Source organism: Phoca vitulina, unplaced genomic scaffold (assembly GCF_004348235.1).
Source record: "Phoca vitulina isolate PV1807 unplaced genomic scaffold, GSC_HSeal_1.0 scaffold9, whole genome shotgun sequence".
NCBI classification, from domain to species: Eukaryota; Metazoa; Chordata; class Mammalia; order Carnivora; family Phocidae; genus Phoca; species Phoca vitulina.
This window is the reverse complement of record NW_022589712.1, coordinates 963,499-980,364: the sequence shown is the minus strand read 5'-3', so window position 1 is coordinate 980,364 and position 16,866 is coordinate 963,499. Positions and strand designations below refer to the sequence as shown.

General features: G+C 58.5%; 1 protein-coding gene across 1 annotated transcript in view; it reads right to left on the bottom strand.

Moving 5' to 3' along the window:
* THBS2 (thrombospondin 2) overlaps positions 1 to 16,268 on the bottom strand; it is a 27,210-nt gene extending 10,942 nt beyond the window's left edge. Inside the window, exons 1-14 of the mRNA XM_032407463.1 lie at positions 16,179 to 16,268; positions 15,810 to 15,995; positions 13,133 to 13,205; positions 11,147 to 11,703; positions 9,881 to 9,965; positions 7,008 to 7,204; positions 5,269 to 5,409; positions 4,620 to 4,716; positions 3,465 to 3,635; positions 3,064 to 3,240; positions 2,199 to 2,372; positions 1,706 to 1,833; positions 1,483 to 1,635; positions 829 to 1,047 (exon numbers count right to left, since the gene is read on the bottom strand). Coding sequence (XP_032263354.1) covers positions 829 to 1,047; positions 1,483 to 1,635; positions 1,706 to 1,833; positions 2,199 to 2,372; positions 3,064 to 3,240; positions 3,465 to 3,635; positions 4,620 to 4,716; positions 5,269 to 5,409; positions 7,008 to 7,204; positions 9,881 to 9,965; positions 11,147 to 11,703; positions 13,133 to 13,184 — 2,151 coding nt within the window. The 5' untranslated portion in view covers positions 13,185 to 13,205; positions 15,810 to 15,995; positions 16,179 to 16,268. The remainder of the gene's footprint in view (positions 1 to 828; positions 1,048 to 1,482; positions 1,636 to 1,705; positions 1,834 to 2,198; positions 2,373 to 3,063; positions 3,241 to 3,464; positions 3,636 to 4,619; positions 4,717 to 5,268; positions 5,410 to 7,007; positions 7,205 to 9,880; positions 9,966 to 11,146; positions 11,704 to 13,132; positions 13,206 to 15,809; positions 15,996 to 16,178) is intronic.
* Positions 16,269 to 16,866: the final 598 nt, after the last annotated feature.

The following is a 16,866-nucleotide window of genomic DNA, read 5'->3' as shown; positions in this document are numbered from 1 at the left end:
CTGCGGGGTCAGCACCTGGGGATCAGCACCTGGGGATCAGCCCCTGCAGGGTCAGCACCTGTAGGGTCAGCACCTGGGGGTCAGCCCCTGCGGGGTCAGCACCTGGGGATCAGCCCCTGCTGGGTCAGCACCTGAAGGGTCAGCCCCTGCGGGGTCAGCACCTGCTGGGTCAGCCCCCGGGGGTCAGCACCTGGCGATCAGCACCTGCGGGGTCAGCCCCTGGGGGTCAGCACCTGGGAGTCAGCCCCTGCGGGGTCAGCCCCTGAGGGTCAGCACCTGGGCATCAGCACCTGCGGGGTCAGCCCCTGGGGGTCAGCACCTGCGGGGTCAGCCCCGGGGGGTCAGCACCTGAAGGGTCAGCCCCTGCAGGGTCAGCACCTGCTGGGTCAGCCCCCGGAGGTCAGCACCTGGGGATCAGCACCTGCGGGGTCAGCCCCTGGGGGTCAGCACCTGGGAGTCAGCCCCTGCGGGGTCAGCCCCTGAGGGTCAGCACCTGGGCATCAGCACCTGCGGGGTCAGCCCCTGGGGGTCAGCACCTGCGGGGTCAGCCCCTGGGGGTCAGCACCTGTAGGGTCAGCACCTGGGGGTCAGCACCTGGGGTCAGCACCTGGGGGTCAGCCCCTGGGGGTCAGCACCTGGGGGTCAGCCCCTGAGGGTCAGCACCTGGGGGTCAGCACCTGCGGGGTCAGCCCCCGGGGGTCAGCACCTGGGGGTCAGCACCTGCGGGGTCAGCACCTGGGGGTCAGCACCTGGGGTCAGCCCCGGGGGTCAGCACCTGGGGTCAGCCCCGGGGGTCAGCACCTGGGGGGCTGGCGCCCTAGCCCTCACCTTAATGCAGTGGTATGTGGCGTTGGTTGCACAGACCAGGTTCTTGTTGGGCCAGCCGTCCAGGTCCGAGTCCTCCCCGCAGATGAGCCCGTCGCCCGCGTAGCCCGTCTGGCACTCACACTTGTACATGGGGTCGCTGAAATGCCCCAGGTAGATGCATTCCGCGTGCCTGTGGCAGGCGTGGGTCTTGTCCTTGCACGGGTTTTCAGGCTCACACACCTGCGGGAAAAGGGCCACATGGTGAGGACACATGGAGACCCCACCCCTCACGTGCAGGGTCTGAGGTGGGCGCTCGGGGCCGAGCGCAGGGGTGCAGGGCCCCCCTCGGTGCTGCAGGGACAGCAGGTGCCGGGCAGGCACCCAGAGACTCGGAGCGATGCTCTCTGGGGGTGCTTCCCAGCGGCTCCAGAGCAGGACCGGCAAGACATCTGAGCCCACGGGTGACCGTGGGCCGTCCTCGGGCTCCTTGCAGGAAAGCCCCGCTCCCCCCACCCCCTCGCCGGTCCTGTCGGGGTGGTGGACAGGCTCCCACAGCCCTCCGCCTGCCCCAGGGAGGCCGCCCGTTCTCCTCCACACCCCCTCTGCCCGGTGCCCTGGGCTCTTGCCGACGGATTTACAGCCTTTCCGCAGCACACATGGGGCCGGGCTGCTCACCTGCTTCTCGGTCCTGGCCGCCTCCAGGCCGACGCCGAAGGGCTGGGTCCCTTTGTAACGAGGGGGGCACGGCAGGCAGTGGAAGCCCGGGTTAGTGTTGACGCAGCGGTGGGCTTTGCTCGTGGCGAAGCAGACGTCCGTGACCACGGAGCACTGCGGGATGTGCAGGCGTGAGCCCCGCCCCCGGCTCCGCGGGCGCCCCTCCCCCGGGGCGGGCACCCACCTCATCCAGGTCCTCACAGTGCATGCCGTTGCCCAGGAAGCCCACGGGGCAGGCGCCGCAGGACCAGGAGCCGTCGGGGAAGCTGCTGCACTGGGCCCCGGGAAAGCAGGGGTTGGACAAGCAGCCGTCTGCGTGGGAGGACGCAGGGGGGGTTAGCTGGGGCTCGCGATCCCCGAGCCACGCGCGGAAGGACGCCCCGAGGGGCTCAGCTGCAGGAAACTGAGCTACTCAGGGAGGCCGGGGGTGCCCTGCAGAGTCACACCTCCAAGACTAGATCCTGGACGGTACGAACACGGAAGCTACACGGGCACGATGGCTGTCGTCACGCAAACGCTCCCTGCTGCACCGCGCGTGTCCCGTGTTTACACAGGAACGCTGACGAGCTCGGCGTCAGGGCGCCAGGGTCCCGGCGCGAGCCCATCTTTCTTGTCTGTCTTCCTACTGTTCCGCCCTTGGTTTTCTGCTCGTGTGCCTGCCCCCGCCGCACACCCACCTATGGGGCAGCTCCTCTTATTGCACATCTGATGCTCCGTGACGTCCCCCACGCAGTCCTTGCCCCTGTGCTGCGGGGCGGGGCTGTTGCAGACGCGCGTCCGCTCCCGGATGCCGCCGGCACACGTGACCGTGCAGGCCGACCACGGGGACCACGGGCTCCACCGGCCGTCGACTGCAAGCAGAGAGCGCAGAGCGTCAGCGGGGAGGCGACCTACGCGGGAAGGGCCGGGTGCAGCGGGGGCTCCACACAGGGCTGGCAACTCGGGAGGGGTGTGTGCCGTGGCCCTAAGCTCGGGGTAGTGCAGACGGCGGATTTCGGTTAGGGTGGTTTTCACCTCTGGAAGAGAAATCACACGGGCTGGGAGTGGAAGCTGACGGCCGGCTGGGCCCTGCCGCGCAGGGGCGCCGAGTCAGGGAAGAGCTCACGTTCGTTTTAATGGACAGCTTAAAAGCGAGAGGAAGCTCCCTGCATTCTCCTTTCCGAGGGCTGTCGTGCAGGGCATGAATGGGGCTTCTGGAAGGTCTCTGGGCACCTGCCCCCTGGTCTAGCTGCACAGCAAGCCGTCCCCTGAGACCCACCGTTCCGGGCCATCCACAGGGCCCCCAGAAAAGGGCACGCGGAAACAGCTCCCACGGTTCTGGCTGATGTTCCCTTAATCGTGGATGAGCTCAGGCAAGGTCAGAGCCCGCAAGCGATTGGATTCACCCCAAAGCCCGCTTCCAGCAAGGAGCCAGCCAGAGTTCAATGGCGCCTCGAGGGCTCCATCCCGGTCCCGATGCTGCCGGGCAGGGGTGGCCTGGTCCCGGAGCCTGTGTCCCCACTGTCTCGAGCGCCCGCTCCCGCCCTGCCTCACCCCACCTACTTGGACATGGGGCGCCCTGGCAGCCCTTCGTCTCGCGGCCACTCCCTTTGCAGTTCTTGCCCCCCATTTGGGGGACCGGCGAGTTGCAGAGCCGGATGCGCGTGATGTTGCCGATGCCACAGGTCACTGAGCAGGACGACCAAGGCGACCAGTGGCTCCAGCCCCCGTCCTGCCGGACTAGCACACGGACAAGGACAAGGAGGTCAGGGCGGCCGCTGCCCCGGCGTTCACTCACGCACAGCGGTGGGGGCGGGGAGCACTAGCAGGGGAAGGAGGCTCACCCCGCAGGAGCCCCCGGTCAAGCCTGAGGGGCCCCAGAAATGCAGCCTGTCCCCGCAGGCCCCAAGACCCAAAGGCTGGCGACGCCGACCCCACCCCCCAGCCCCACGCCCGACACTCACTGCGATTGTCACACTTGCCCAGGCTGCACGCCCGCGTCTGGATGGACGGCCCCAGGCAGGTGTTGCTGGTGACGTCACAGGACCGCCCTCTCTGCTGGGTGCCCGAGCCACAGCTGGTGGAGCACTCGGTCCACTCTGCCCATGGGGACCAGCCCTCCTCGCTGTCCAGCGCTGCGGGCGAAGCACAGGGCCTGTCAAGCCTCTGCCCAGGGTGGCCGCAGGACGGGCCGGCCCGTGAAGGGCCCGCGAGGCAGAAGCCGTGTGCTGGGGAAGGCGGGCGTGCGGAATACACCCTCCCCCGAGGCAGGCGCCCGGTGGGGCTCACCCCAGTGACCCGACGTCCACACCTGGGTCGGCGCTCGGGGCTGCCTTCCCGGGCGGGATGGAGGGGCACGTGGGGATGCCCGCAGAGCGCCACAGAGACCACGGGGTCCACCGTCTGCGCGCTGAGCCCCACCCATCACCCGTGTCAGGGAAGGGGCCTACACATGTCTTAGGATGGTTCACAGGAGAGAGTCCAGAATCATGTCTACATGGGGCTTTATGGGACTTACTAAGATTTAGTTTGCTTCCATTTTAACCTCCACTGCTGAGTTACATATGATAAGGAAATGTTCCAATTTGCTTGAAATTACAGGTCACCAAACTTAGGCCCAAATAATTTAAATCGGGACCAGTTAAATGAAAAGGCAATTTCCTGCAAAGAAAGTCTTCCGAGAGAATTACAATCTGTAAGTAAGAGAAAGACAGTAACTTCCTGCGAGAGATCTGGCTGGTGAGCGCCAAACGCACGGCTTTCCCGCGGTCGTGCCCGGCGAGGATTAAAGGTCCCAGAAAGCAGGAAACCAGACGAGAATAAGGCCACGGAGCCCGCTCTCCACGGCCTGGAGCGCCTCCCTCTAGTCACACGTGGGCCCTGCCTCTCGGGGTTGTGTTGTCATCTCTCGCCGCGCTCTAAGGCGCATCAAGCACTCGCATGGACACGGTCTACTTTAATACTGTCCGTTTTAACCATAAAACTAACCCCGTGCAGTGGGCAGATCGCAGCCCTCCTGCTCTCGCGTGCAAGGCCCCGGGCCGGAGGCAGCTCTGCAGGTAAAGCCTCGGGCTCAGAGCAGGAGAGCAGGCGGCGCCCCGAGCTCCGCGTGCACTTACAGCGCAAGCAGGACGGACAGCACTCTCCTTCCACAAAGGATGGGCTGGCGCAGGGGGCCGGGGGGCAGGTGATTTGGTGGCAAATGGTTTTAAATTTCTGCAGGCAGAGAAAGGGGTCCATGTAACACTCCTTTAAAAGAACAAGCATTGGCGCGAGCGCTGCATGGGAAGGGCAGGGAGGATGGCTGTGTCCGTCCTGGCATCACAGACACGGGAAATAAAGGTGGGCCATCCGCGCACCACGGGCAGGAGGGCCAGGTCTGTGCACACTGCGGACCCCGAGGCCGCCATCGGTGGAAACGGGGCCCGCTGACCGAGGGGAAGAGGCTAAGGTACCTACCATCACCATGTGGGCAGTGACCTGCACCCCCCGGACTCCGCGGAGCCACCTGGGGTTACACGCGCTGGCCGGCTCCACCCCGGCCGCCTCCCACCCCCCGTGGGACGGTCGTTCACCTCCTGGAGTTCGATTTCCTTTGTGCGGAGCGGTGGGATTGGCTGGAGCCTTACTTACGGTCAACGCCGCCCGCACGGCCCCCACACCGGGTCTGCTGAGGCAGCCGCACATGTTCTGCGGCTCGCCAGGGAAGACTGGGGGTGCGGCCACCCCGCGAGGGCCCCCGAGAGGAGGAGCGTCCCCGCGCCTCACCTTGCAGGTGCACTTCGTGCAGCTGTCCACCACCCACGTCTCATTTTCCGCGAAGAACCGGCCGTCCTGCCAGCAAGCGGACATGTTCCTCGTCTTAGGCAGGCCGCCGATGAGCTCCCAGAGGAACTGGTTATCGTTCGACTGGAAGGTTGAGGGCAACGTTTCAGCGTAGACGGATACAACGTACCCACTCACCATGCTCACAGACCAGAAAGAACGCGCCTCCTTGACCGAAGAGCGCCCGCGGTCTGGGCTAGAGCCGCCAGCCCTGCGGGAGGCAACGCAGCCGCCTGGTTGACGTGGAACCTCCCCCAGGCAGGGCCCCGCGGCAGCGACCGTGGCCGGGCAGGCCTGCGGCCATCGCCTCACAGACGGTCGGGAGCTCGCGGATGCTGCACGCCTGCCCGGGGGGCTCCAGCCCTGGGGCCAACTGCGCCTCGGGGCCCGGCGGCCGGCGGTGCGGGACGGGGAAGGGACCCTCCCGGCCAAGCGCCACTGAAAACTGACACCCAATTTGTGAATTCACACATTCTTCCAGAAACGACAGGCCCGGTCTGAGAACGCAATGGCGAGGATGCGCACAGACCTAATTCTTGCTGTCTTGGGGTACAGACTAGAAGAATGATCAGGTTTTGAACAAAATCAAGTAAGTGAAAGTGAAACACCCGACAAGTGTTTCTGCCGCTCCCCCCGCTGATGCGCTATGGGCTCCCCCCGCACGCGGGGGCTTCTGGGTGGGGTCACAGCCCCCTGAGAATCCCCAGCCTGTGACCTCGGCCTCGAGGCCGCAGACCAGCAGGGGAGGCATGGGTCCTCTCTTGCCCCAGAATGCACAGAAACACTCCGTCCATGAGGTCTCAGGGAGGTCACACGTGCCCCACCCCCGAGTCCAAGCTCAGCAAACTTGTCCCAAAGCCCTTTTCATCCCCTCCTGCCTGGGCGGCTCCCGGGTCTGCGCGGCGAGGCCTCCAGCGCCCCCCGGGAAGACTCTCCCCTCACGTGGCAAGAGTGCCCACACAGCAGGCCTCCTGCCTCCGAGTCCCAGCTTCCTGCCCCACGCAGGGTGGGCATGGTTGGGACTCCTGCCCCCCTCCTGCCCCAGGGCCACATACACGCTGGAAGTTTCCAGAAGGCGCCCAGCCTTTGCCACGAGCCCCTGTAGCCGCGCACATTGTCTCTACCCCCCACAGAGTGGAAACTGAGCTGGCCCCACCCCATCCTGGGCCACGGTCGGAACGTGGCTCCAGGCCCTTTCCTGGGGGGCAGAGGGTGAGAACGGGCACCCCCCCCCACCACTGAGCCACTCTCCAGGCAGGAGGAGACCCCAGACCTGCAGACCCTCCGGGCCGTCCCCCCTGCTGCCTCTCTCCCTTCTCGTGGGCGCCACGATGTTCCCGTCCCGAGCCAGCAGAGAGCACATCGCAGGGGGGCTGGCTCCCGTCACCCGAGTCTCTGCTTTCTCCCTGATACACTGGGCGCCTGGCGGGTACCTCCTGCCCGTGTCCTTACGGCCCAGACCTCCACGGCCGGTCCTCACCGCACCCAGGCTTTCCACAAAAGCACCTCCTTCTCCCTCAGAAGTTGAATCTGCTGGGGACACGAGCGTCCCCTGCTTGAGAACTGTCCCGAGCACGTGGAGCCCGTGGGCCTCAGTGATTGAGTTCTCTGCCCCCGACCTGCCCATCTCCCTGCCCGGCGGCTCCGCCAAACACCCCAGGAAGCGGCCGGCCCGCACCCACCACTTTCCGCAGGTTCTCGTGCAGCTCATTGACGATGACGTGCAGCCCCGACAGCTCGGTGATCATGGTGCCCAGCTCCTCACAGGAGTGCTCACACACCTCCAGCCTCCTGTGCGCACCTGGGCCCGTGTACTCGGGGGCCACCTGCGGGCTCAGGTGCAGAGTCTCTGTGGTCTCACTGATGGTATTGGCTTCAGCTGCGGGAAGCACAGGGACCTCGGTGAGCGCGGCCTGGCCACGCGGAGGTGGTGCCACGGAGAAGGCCGGGCCCACGCCGCGCGGGCGCAAGGCCCGCCCAAGAACAGCGAGTGACGGCACCGCGTCCATCACGGCCTTGCTGGTAAAACAGGACTCTGCCCACTTGGTGACACCTGCCAACAGCGCCTCGGACAGCCACCAGCCGGGCGGCAGTGACGCTCAGGAACAGGGCGGGAGCGGAAGCCCGGAGCCTGGCTACTGTCCACGCACACAGGGCGGACCTGCGCCCCGCGAGGGACTCTGACGAGAGGAGGCGATCTCCTGTGACAGCCCCGTTCTTCCGTCCCCACTGGATCTGCTTCCCACCACATGTTCTCGGGAAATCCGCGGCTTCCCCCCAAGCTCCTCGCTTGCCCATTTTTCTATTCCAAACACCCTATACGTTGTCCACTTGCTCCGCGTCAAGGCGGATTCAGCTGTCTTCACGCTAATCAGCGGCTTGTCAGACCTCACCAGCCCTCCCTCGCACTCACGTCCTCTCTCTGTCCACCCTGCGGCGTCCCCTGGAGGGAAGGGCAGATCCCTCAGACACTCAACCAGGGGATCCCCCTCGCTGCCCCTGTAAGCTGCACAAACTCTGGGGTCCCCACCACAGGACGGGCTAGGACACAAACTAGAAACGGACTTGGGCCAGTCCAGAGAGAGGGGCTGTCCCCCGCGGAAGCCAGGCCGGCCTAGACGTGGCCGTGCCCCCCACCACGTGAGTGTCACGGGAGTAAGATGCCCTGCATCTCTTGGCGTCTCACTGCTGAGTTACACCTTGCGAACATGATCATTCTGCTGGGCCTCTCGCTGTTGAGGTTTTATTACTTGGTCATAAATCCTTGCCCCAATCACACTGACCTTGGGAGCTCCCCCACCTTGCTGGTTGGACGGGCACATACCCCACAAACATAAACATACCACTCACTGCACACGGGTACCAGATTAAAAACTGTGAAGCACCCACGAATGTGCCCCGCGGCCCACCACCGCCTGATTTCAGACAGACCCCAGAGCAGCTCCTCAGGATGGGACACCCTACAGTCACAGAGCACGATCCCTCTGACGAGACGCACGGCAGGGTCGCCTGTGGGTAGACCTGGGACCCGGACTGGAGTCCCCTTCTCCTGCTATCGAGGGTGAAGGGTCTCCGCACCCCGCGGGGCTCAGCACCTGGAAGGGTGCTCAGCTTTCCCGTAAACACAGCACAGCCCCCTCGAGTCAGGGCACCCCGAGAACCACTCTGTTTTCTCTGAGTCTGTGGAACTTTCCCACGCGGTTAGTGTCAGATGTCCATTTACTATCCTAGGTTTTTCTGAACTTTTTGCTTTTTAAAGACCACATTCCCCCCAAAAAAGGCAATGGCTTAAATCACAGGGACCAATAGTTGCCAAGTTAGCTGGGCTGGAGACGCAGGGGATGAGGTCTGAGCCCCAGTAGCTACTGCAAACGAGGGGCTTGTAACAGGGGCAAGCACTACCAAGCTCTCTCCACTCCAGTGTCTGGCTAAAAATCACTCTCCGAATTCCTTTCCTGCTCTGTACTTAACTGACCCTCCAGGGGAAATGTGCAGATGGATAGGTGCACAGCCTCTGAGGTGACCCCCGGCCGGCCGAGCGGCGATCCCAGCGCCAGCAGGGCAGACACACGAGGTCCTGGCTCCTACACAGGCCAAGTGCTGCTCCCAGCTCGGGGGAGTGTGAGTCACAGAGCCACCGTTGAGCATTAGACATCACATCCTCCACGCTCTCCACACATCGATTGTAAGAGAACGATTTATGTGTCAGACTGTGCAGTTGACACAAAGAAGGGTCTCAATGACAATAACCCACGGGAACCTGAGCCAGGAGACCCGGTGGGCGGCCAGCCCACGGGTAGTCACACCCAGCAGCCATGGACCCCGGAGCCCCAGCTTCTTTACTGAAAAACAAACAAGCCCATCCCAGAGGCATTTTGAAGATTCACTGACATTGAGTTTAAAGAGCCCAGCAGACTGGGCTTCATAAAGTAAATGCTCAAGAACATGTTGTCAAATTACAGCCAGAGGCAAATGCAAAAGGCAATGAACACACGATGTGAGATGATCTGTCAATGGTCCCAACAGTGTAGATGTTTTCATCAATGGGCTTGTCAACGGCTGTGAGGAGCATGAGAAAACCCCCATGAACCTCATGGGGCAAATATCTGTGGTGTTAGCTTATAGAGATGGTCTTCACACATTAATAGACTGGAAAATTTGCATGTATTCCTGTTAAAATGCAGGGATTGGCTTTTTGGCTTGTAAAATGGATTATTTTGGATTATTAAAATATATTCAAAATTAATCGTTCAAGCAGTTTATCATTTGCAGATGTCAACATGTCTAAGTTGACCAGCAAACTCACTCAAAGACAATAATGGCACTTTATTGGAATACTTCTTCTTAAATCCCCACCAGCACCCCCCATGTACACACACCCATGCACACACACAGAGACCACACTCACACACGTACACACATGTATAGACACAGACACACACAGAGAGACTCATGCACACTCACACATACACACACACACCGCACACACATCATAGGAGAAATCCATCCAAGACAAGAAAGGAAACATGAAATATGTTATCCAAAGCACACCTACCTCCCTGACTTTGCTGACAACCTTTCTTGCTCAGAACATCTTCCGCTGAATTTTCAAACACTAAGTAGACATTCTGCAGCAAACCCTGGAAATACACATGAGGAGAGAAATAGAGCAGTGGACAAACATCAAATGTTTGAGGCTGAGCCAAGTGACATTTTGAAAATATAAGATGTGATCTTTAAATAGCAAGAACATTTCCTTCCGTGCTTTTACGCTTGCAGGCTTGAGCTCTCTTTATCGTGGGTTATCCCGCGTCCGTTACTGCTGAAGCTTTGCTCTCAGCACGGCATAGACCCGGGATCTTACATAGGAAGACAGGGGGGTGGCCCCAAGACACATGTGCTAATTCTGTCTTCCGAACACGTCCGGTCGGGTGCTCTGGGCTGCGCCTCCTTGGCAGGGGACTTGGCTGACTCCTGGTTTCTGGCTAACGGTCTCAGAAGTGCCCATGGTCTAATCACAGACGTGGTCTCTCAAAGGGGAGAGTGCCTTCCACCCCGTGAGCAGTCAGCAGCTCATTCGGCAGGGCCCACAGGACCTTCCTGACGGCCACCAGAGCCTCGTTCAACGACCGGTGAGGACTCTAGCCTTCTACTCAAAGAACTGAATTTAAAGACACACTGATTTCCAAAGAAGGCAGGTCTGGAGGAGAGCAATGCCCTGACGCCCTTGTGGTTCTAAACGCTTGTGGCTGTAGAAAGATCTTCCAAAAACTACTTCAACATGAATGTATTTTAAGATGAACATGGAGCTATCCCCTCATAAATCAACAGCCCTTTTCCTAAAAAGCGTGACCGTTAATCTGCTCCCCCAGCATCTCAGTGCTAAACGGGGAGCGGGCAGTGGGTTCCACATACGGAGCCTGGGATTGCCAGGACATCGATGCCTTGGTCATCAAATACGTCTTCAGTCTGGAAACCAGTGACCGTTTGCACAGGTAGGAAAGCACACCTGGGACAACGTGCTCTGCTTATCTGTGGCTGAGGAAGGCATGCGCACACACCTGTGCATATGTATGTGTGTGCTGGTGTGCACACACGATGCATACGGTGTACACACGTGTGTGGTTGTGTGTGCGAGTGTGTACATGCGTGTGCGTATGCACATGTGACGTTTCTGTGTGCATGTCTCTGCGCGTCCGCACAGGGTGGCGTGTGTCTCCCAGGCTGGGCCTGACCTCTCCCAGCAGACAGGCCCTTGCCGGTCCGCTCCCAGCTCCCATTCCCCTGCCTCACGCGTCTGCCACGACCCTGCCGTACGTACCCTGAAGTGACTTTCTCGCGAAGAGCCCTTGGCCACATACATCCTGCTCTTTTCTGTCTGGAGCTGCTCATAGAAAGGCTCATCCAGCGTGAAGCTGTCAATCAGGTCACAGCCCACATACAAGCTGTAGGTCTCCCCGGTCACCTGCACGGTGACGTTCTTCCACTGGGAGTCAGCCAGGCCCACGTCCTCCAGGGAGATGACGTGCTGGGTGCCGTCCATCCAGTAGGTAAGGTCCAGCGTGTCTGCTGGGCCGTTGGAGACAATTTCGAATTGCCTCTGGGAGGTCCCGGGGCCCTCCAGAGCCAGGAGCGTGCCCCGGGACTTGGGGTCCTGCTTCAGGCTGGCCAAGAGAAAGAACCCCTCCTTTTGCTGCATGATCTTGGCGATCCTGCTGAGGTAATCTGCGTTCACTGGCGGAATGTAGTCAAAGCGGACGAAGCGATAGGCAGGCACACTGGGGTCAGGCCCCCGGAACTGCTTGGCCCCAATGGTCTTCCTGTTTATGTTGCTGATGCTGAAAAGGTTGAAGGCCATGTCCTCGTCCTGGCCACCGGCTGCCGGCGCGGACAGAACAGGGAGGTTACCAGCAGGCAGGGCGAGCGGGAACCCAGGGGGGGATTTTTACACGCAGGGAGCAAACCGTGATTTCATGTGCGACTGAGTCCGTGTGGCCTGGGGCGTCCCCGGGCTCCCCTCCCTTTCCACCAGGGTGCTAATGGCAACTTTCACATAAAACCATTATCCTCTCTCTCCGGGCTGCTTCCCGAAGCGGGGCCCCAGAGACAGCTGCTGGTCACAGATCTTGCTTCCATCCTTGACTGTGCGGGGAGCATGCACCAGAAGGTAAACCAAGCACGTTGTCTAGATTAGTTGGCCTTCTCCACAGCCAGATTTCCTCGGGGGAGGAAGCACTGCCCCAAGGTGGGTTCCGCACACCTTCCAGAATCCGTCTCCTGCTCTCCCACCCAGATCCGACCCTTAGGTAGGGCCCTGTCTCTACCATTTGATCGCCCAGAAAACAAGCCTGCAAAGGAAACGGGCCTCTGTCCTTGCTATGGATGCATTACATGTTGCTTTCCTATAAAGATCATGTGACTTACACGCATTACATTGTATCTCTTTATTTTGCAGAAGTATATTCTGCTAGACTTACTGACTCGCTCTGAGACTGAGACAGTGGTGGGTCTCAAGTCTGCAAATCAATGGTTTTAAGTCACCATCTGAACGACTGGAAAGAAAAGTGATCGGACCGTCCCAAAATATAACAGTTTAAATAATTGAAAATAATTTACTGAACAGAAATTTTAAACGAAGCATAGCTTTCCATCTACTACGTGGCAAGTTCAAACATTATATTCACAGTGTTGCTGATCCAAGTGTGAATTCTACCACCTTTAATAGAGCCATTTGGCAATACATCAAAAATCCTTAAAATAATTCAAAACTTTGACTCAGCAATTTTACTTTTGGAACTTTTTCTAAGGATATAAACACAAATACTAGTAGAGATTTATTCACAACTGGATTCCTGGTGGCATTATTTATACTCATGATAATGAAGTAATGATGTAGATGGAGATTGGTCTAAAAATTATCAGGATTATCTTTTGATGGAACATTATACAGTCCTTAAAGACCATGTTGTATGAAAATAAACACATGGGAAAATATTTATGATATATTTTCAAGTAGGGAAAAAGTGGGAATAAAAGAGTTCTAAAGCACCAACCACCTGCAGTCTTACAAATGCAGCATGTGAAAAAAAAAAGGCTAAATGTGCACAGCAAATGTTGTGTCTCTAGGTGAAAGAGTATTTTTCTCTAATACCTAGATTTTCCAAAAATAAGTAATTTCTTAATATGTGGACTCAAAAGTAAGTAAATATTTATTGAAAAGAAAGATCTGGATGTTCTAAGGAATGGCAGTCACGTTACCTGCTGGGGTCCGATAGCCCCAACAACCAGAGACGCTGTCCACACTCACCTTGCATGCCGAACGAGGCCCAGAAGGCGAACACCACCAGCGTCCAGAGCATCCTGCCGTCTACCACCAAACCCTACGGAGGAATCAGACCCCCGTTACACAGGTACACAGCAGCAACTTTCCGTGTCGGCTGGAATTTTCACTCACATGAACTGTTTGTGCATCAGAATCAAAAACAAGTGGATTTGTGGGAAGTAAATGCTAGATAAGAAATTAGCTTTTCAAAGGGGGCTCTCCTGACTGTAGCTAGTTTTTATGGGAGTAGCATGTGTTGACAAAGCACCGTGCTAATCACAGTATTCACATTATTTGATCCGCATAGTGACCTAGGAGGCAAATACTGTTATTACCATCCCATTTTACAGATGGGTAAATGAAGAACCAGAAGAGTTAAGTGCTTGCCCAGAGCAACGCTGCTGGTGAGAAGTGCAGTCAAGACTTAAACCCAGGAAGCATGAATTTAGGAAAGTATCAGCATTATTTAGAAAATCATCTATGAAGACATCTTTGAGTGAATAGCCAAGAAAACAAAAGTTGTGCATGACTTAAATAGAATAAATATTAACTGTGTGCAGGAGAAGTAAATTTAATTGGTGTATCATAACCACAAAAAAACATAGCATTCTACTGAGCAATCACTTTTACTCGGCTCTTCCGTTTTCCTGCAGGCCTGTTTTTCCATTCTTGAGGATTTTCAGTTGGCGTGATTCAGACCAGCAGACGCTGGGCCAGAACTCAGGAGAGCTGGACAGAAGCCCGCTCCGCTCTTAACCCCTGCTCCGCTTTGGTGCTCCAGCCCCAGCCTCGTGTGCCGGCACAGGGGACACGGAGGTCTCTCCCAGCAGTAGGCTGCTTCGGGCTCTGGATCCAAGCCAGCGCTGAGACCCCAGCCCCTCCCCTCGGAGGAGAGCAAAGCTCCTGAGCAGCTCAGCGCTGAAGGAAGCCAAGCAGCGCCTCTCCAGAAGGATCTGGTGAACTAGAAGCAGCCGTGCTCCTGGGAGGGAGGAGTGTGCCCCAGGAGCAGGGGCGGCTGTGCAGGCCCCTCGGGCCCCTCTGGAGTCTGGGCTCCGCGGCATGCAACCTCTCCACGGACACGTCCGCGGGCCTGGTTGTTTTCCAGCCGCGCATTGCGAGGAGGCGGGCCACAGCGGGCTCTGGGCCGTGCCACCGACGCCGGCCTACTCAAACTCCCACCTCAGCTTCGTCACCTGCCGAATGAAGAACGGTCGTTTGAAGCACCCACTGACAGGGTCACAGGGAGAACTGAGCTAAGTGAGTCCGTACTGTAAAGGGCGGGCGCAGCACGGCGGGCGCAGGCGTTTGCTGAACACCCTGCACGGCTGTCCCCTGGACCACTCTCTCCGTGACTTTCCAGCGCAGTAGGGATGCCGCTATCTGGCTGCTCGAAGGGCTGAGGTCCTGAGGAAGCGCTCTAGGGAACTCAGAAGGACACCGGGCACTCAGTGAGCACCGTAAGTGGTCTCAGTGTCAACAGTGGTGAGTGCATCCGGAATGCCCCCCGTGTCCCCTCGACCAGATGCGTGCGGTCCGTCCCCTGCAGACACAGGGGGACGGCTGGCTCTGGCAAAGGTGGGCTCCCTCCAAAATGCACTTTTTCAAGGTCTGGAGGCCCAGCTTCCTGAGTGTCGACTTAACCAGGGTAACTCGAACTCTGTTACTAACAAAACCAAACCTCTGGTCCCCAAAAGAAGAGTGTCACCGGGTGTCGGCACTCTGGCCAAATGAGTGAGGGGGTCACATCTGGTCTCACGGGGTCATGGCAAGACCAGGATTGGCCGGGACAGTCGCCCCACTTACTGCGTGCTGTGTCCCAGACAACACGCAGTACAGACACACGGACGCACGCTGTCCTCACCGGGCACTTGACTTCCACACACTCTCCGTGTGTTTACGGGTCTATTTTTTCCAAAGAAAGACTTTCAAAGACTTTCTGCAGCAGAATGCAATTAGAACACATAAAGATCTTTTACAATTCTTTTATATCAGCAATCAAAGCGGCAATAACTTTCCTGAGTGAACTCTAGTTCCGTCTGTCAGGAGGGACAGGATCGCGTAGGAGCCCCCCCGCCCTGAGCCCCCCGCCCGGCCACACAGCAGCCTCCTGCAGGGACGCCCAGGCTGGACCTTCCTGTGCAGACCGGCCCCCACTTGCAACCACAGCTGGATTCCAGGGTCCTCACCCACTTGGTCCATTATCCATTAATAACACTCAGAGACACTTCTGAGCTCTTAGTGATGTTTAGAGTCGGAGCCTCTATAATCTCTCTGATCCTGTTTTCACTCTCTCAGGAGGATTTTTCTGGAACGCCTCCCACACGGTCCCCTGTCCACGACAAACGCTTCTTACCCTGTAGCTGAAAACACGAGCCTGTGCCCAGGCTTGCAGGCAGGTACACGCGTGAGCGTCACGAGGACTGCCAGACAGGACGACCGCCCAGGAAGCTCCCCGCACGAGCCCCGCGGACAGGACGCTTCCCCGGGGCTGGCTCACACCAGCTCTGCTCGCAGCGGGGAGACGGGGTCTCAGACGAGCCCCACCTCACATTATCAATCTATGTGGCACCTTTTCCTTCTCCCTTCTCAGAAACCAGAACAGCCGTTTCTGAAAATTAAAGTACAATGCAATGACTTTGTAATAGTTGTATAAAGTCCTTACCTGGCACGTGAAGCAGCTGAGGCGAGGGCTGAGGCGAGGCCTGAGCGGTGCTGGGGGCCGGGGCCGGAGGGCCAGGTGTGCGGCGTGCAGGACGCTCAGCCGTCCCCGCAGACGGGCTGGGGTCGGCGCCGCACTGGCCGCCCGGCAGCAGCGGCTGCTTTATATGCTCCGCTCTCCTGGGTGGTGCTGTCAGGCAGACACGGGAGGAAGCACGTTTAATTCATCCTTCGAAGGAGTGACATAATCCCCCTCCGACCTCGCATTCGCTCTGAGCACCTGGCACGCGGTGTTGGTGCCGCCCGCTCCGGCCGCCCTCCAGCTGGGGACGGCAGAGGAGGAGCCTCGCAAGAGGGGAGAGCAAGCACTCACTTCTCCTGTCTTCTCTCAGGAAATAAAATGCTATAAATACAACCAGCAAGATTGTCTGGAACTCCCCTTTTTGCTTAAGAGAAAGATTGCAAGTTCCAGGGTTTTGAATAAGTTTCACATCAGCCAGACTGAGAAGGTCTTTCTAAACCAGATGAGTCACAATCATTACGATGCAGAGCAATCTGCTGGTGGGAGGAGTCGATGTATGGATGAGCCTATTATATGGCTGAACTCATTTATCATGTGCAAAATAAATATTTGACTTAAGAAGAAGTCGGAAACTTTTATTTTCTGCAGTTAGATGACTGAGAAAGAGGAGAGGGAGGATTTATTTCATCCAAATCCTGCACCGTGTGCTGTCTGGACCCCATGGGAGGCCTCCCCTGCGGGCACCCAGGACGGGGCCACATCCCTCTGGCACTTGATCCCCAGTGGTACAGACAACCCATCATCAGCTTCCACGGGCTCACTTAGCGGGACAGCCTGCAGAATAAAGACTCAAGTATAATAATAGTGGCAAATGTCAGACCCTGCCCCTCCCCAGAGCTCAACATCACCCACAGCAAGTGTGGACAGTGGTCAGAAGGAGGAGGTGGACAGAGGGAGGGGACAGACAGGGGGAGGAGGAGGTAGATAGAGGAAGGAGGTAGACAGATGGAAGAGGTAGATAGAGGGAGGAGGTAGATAG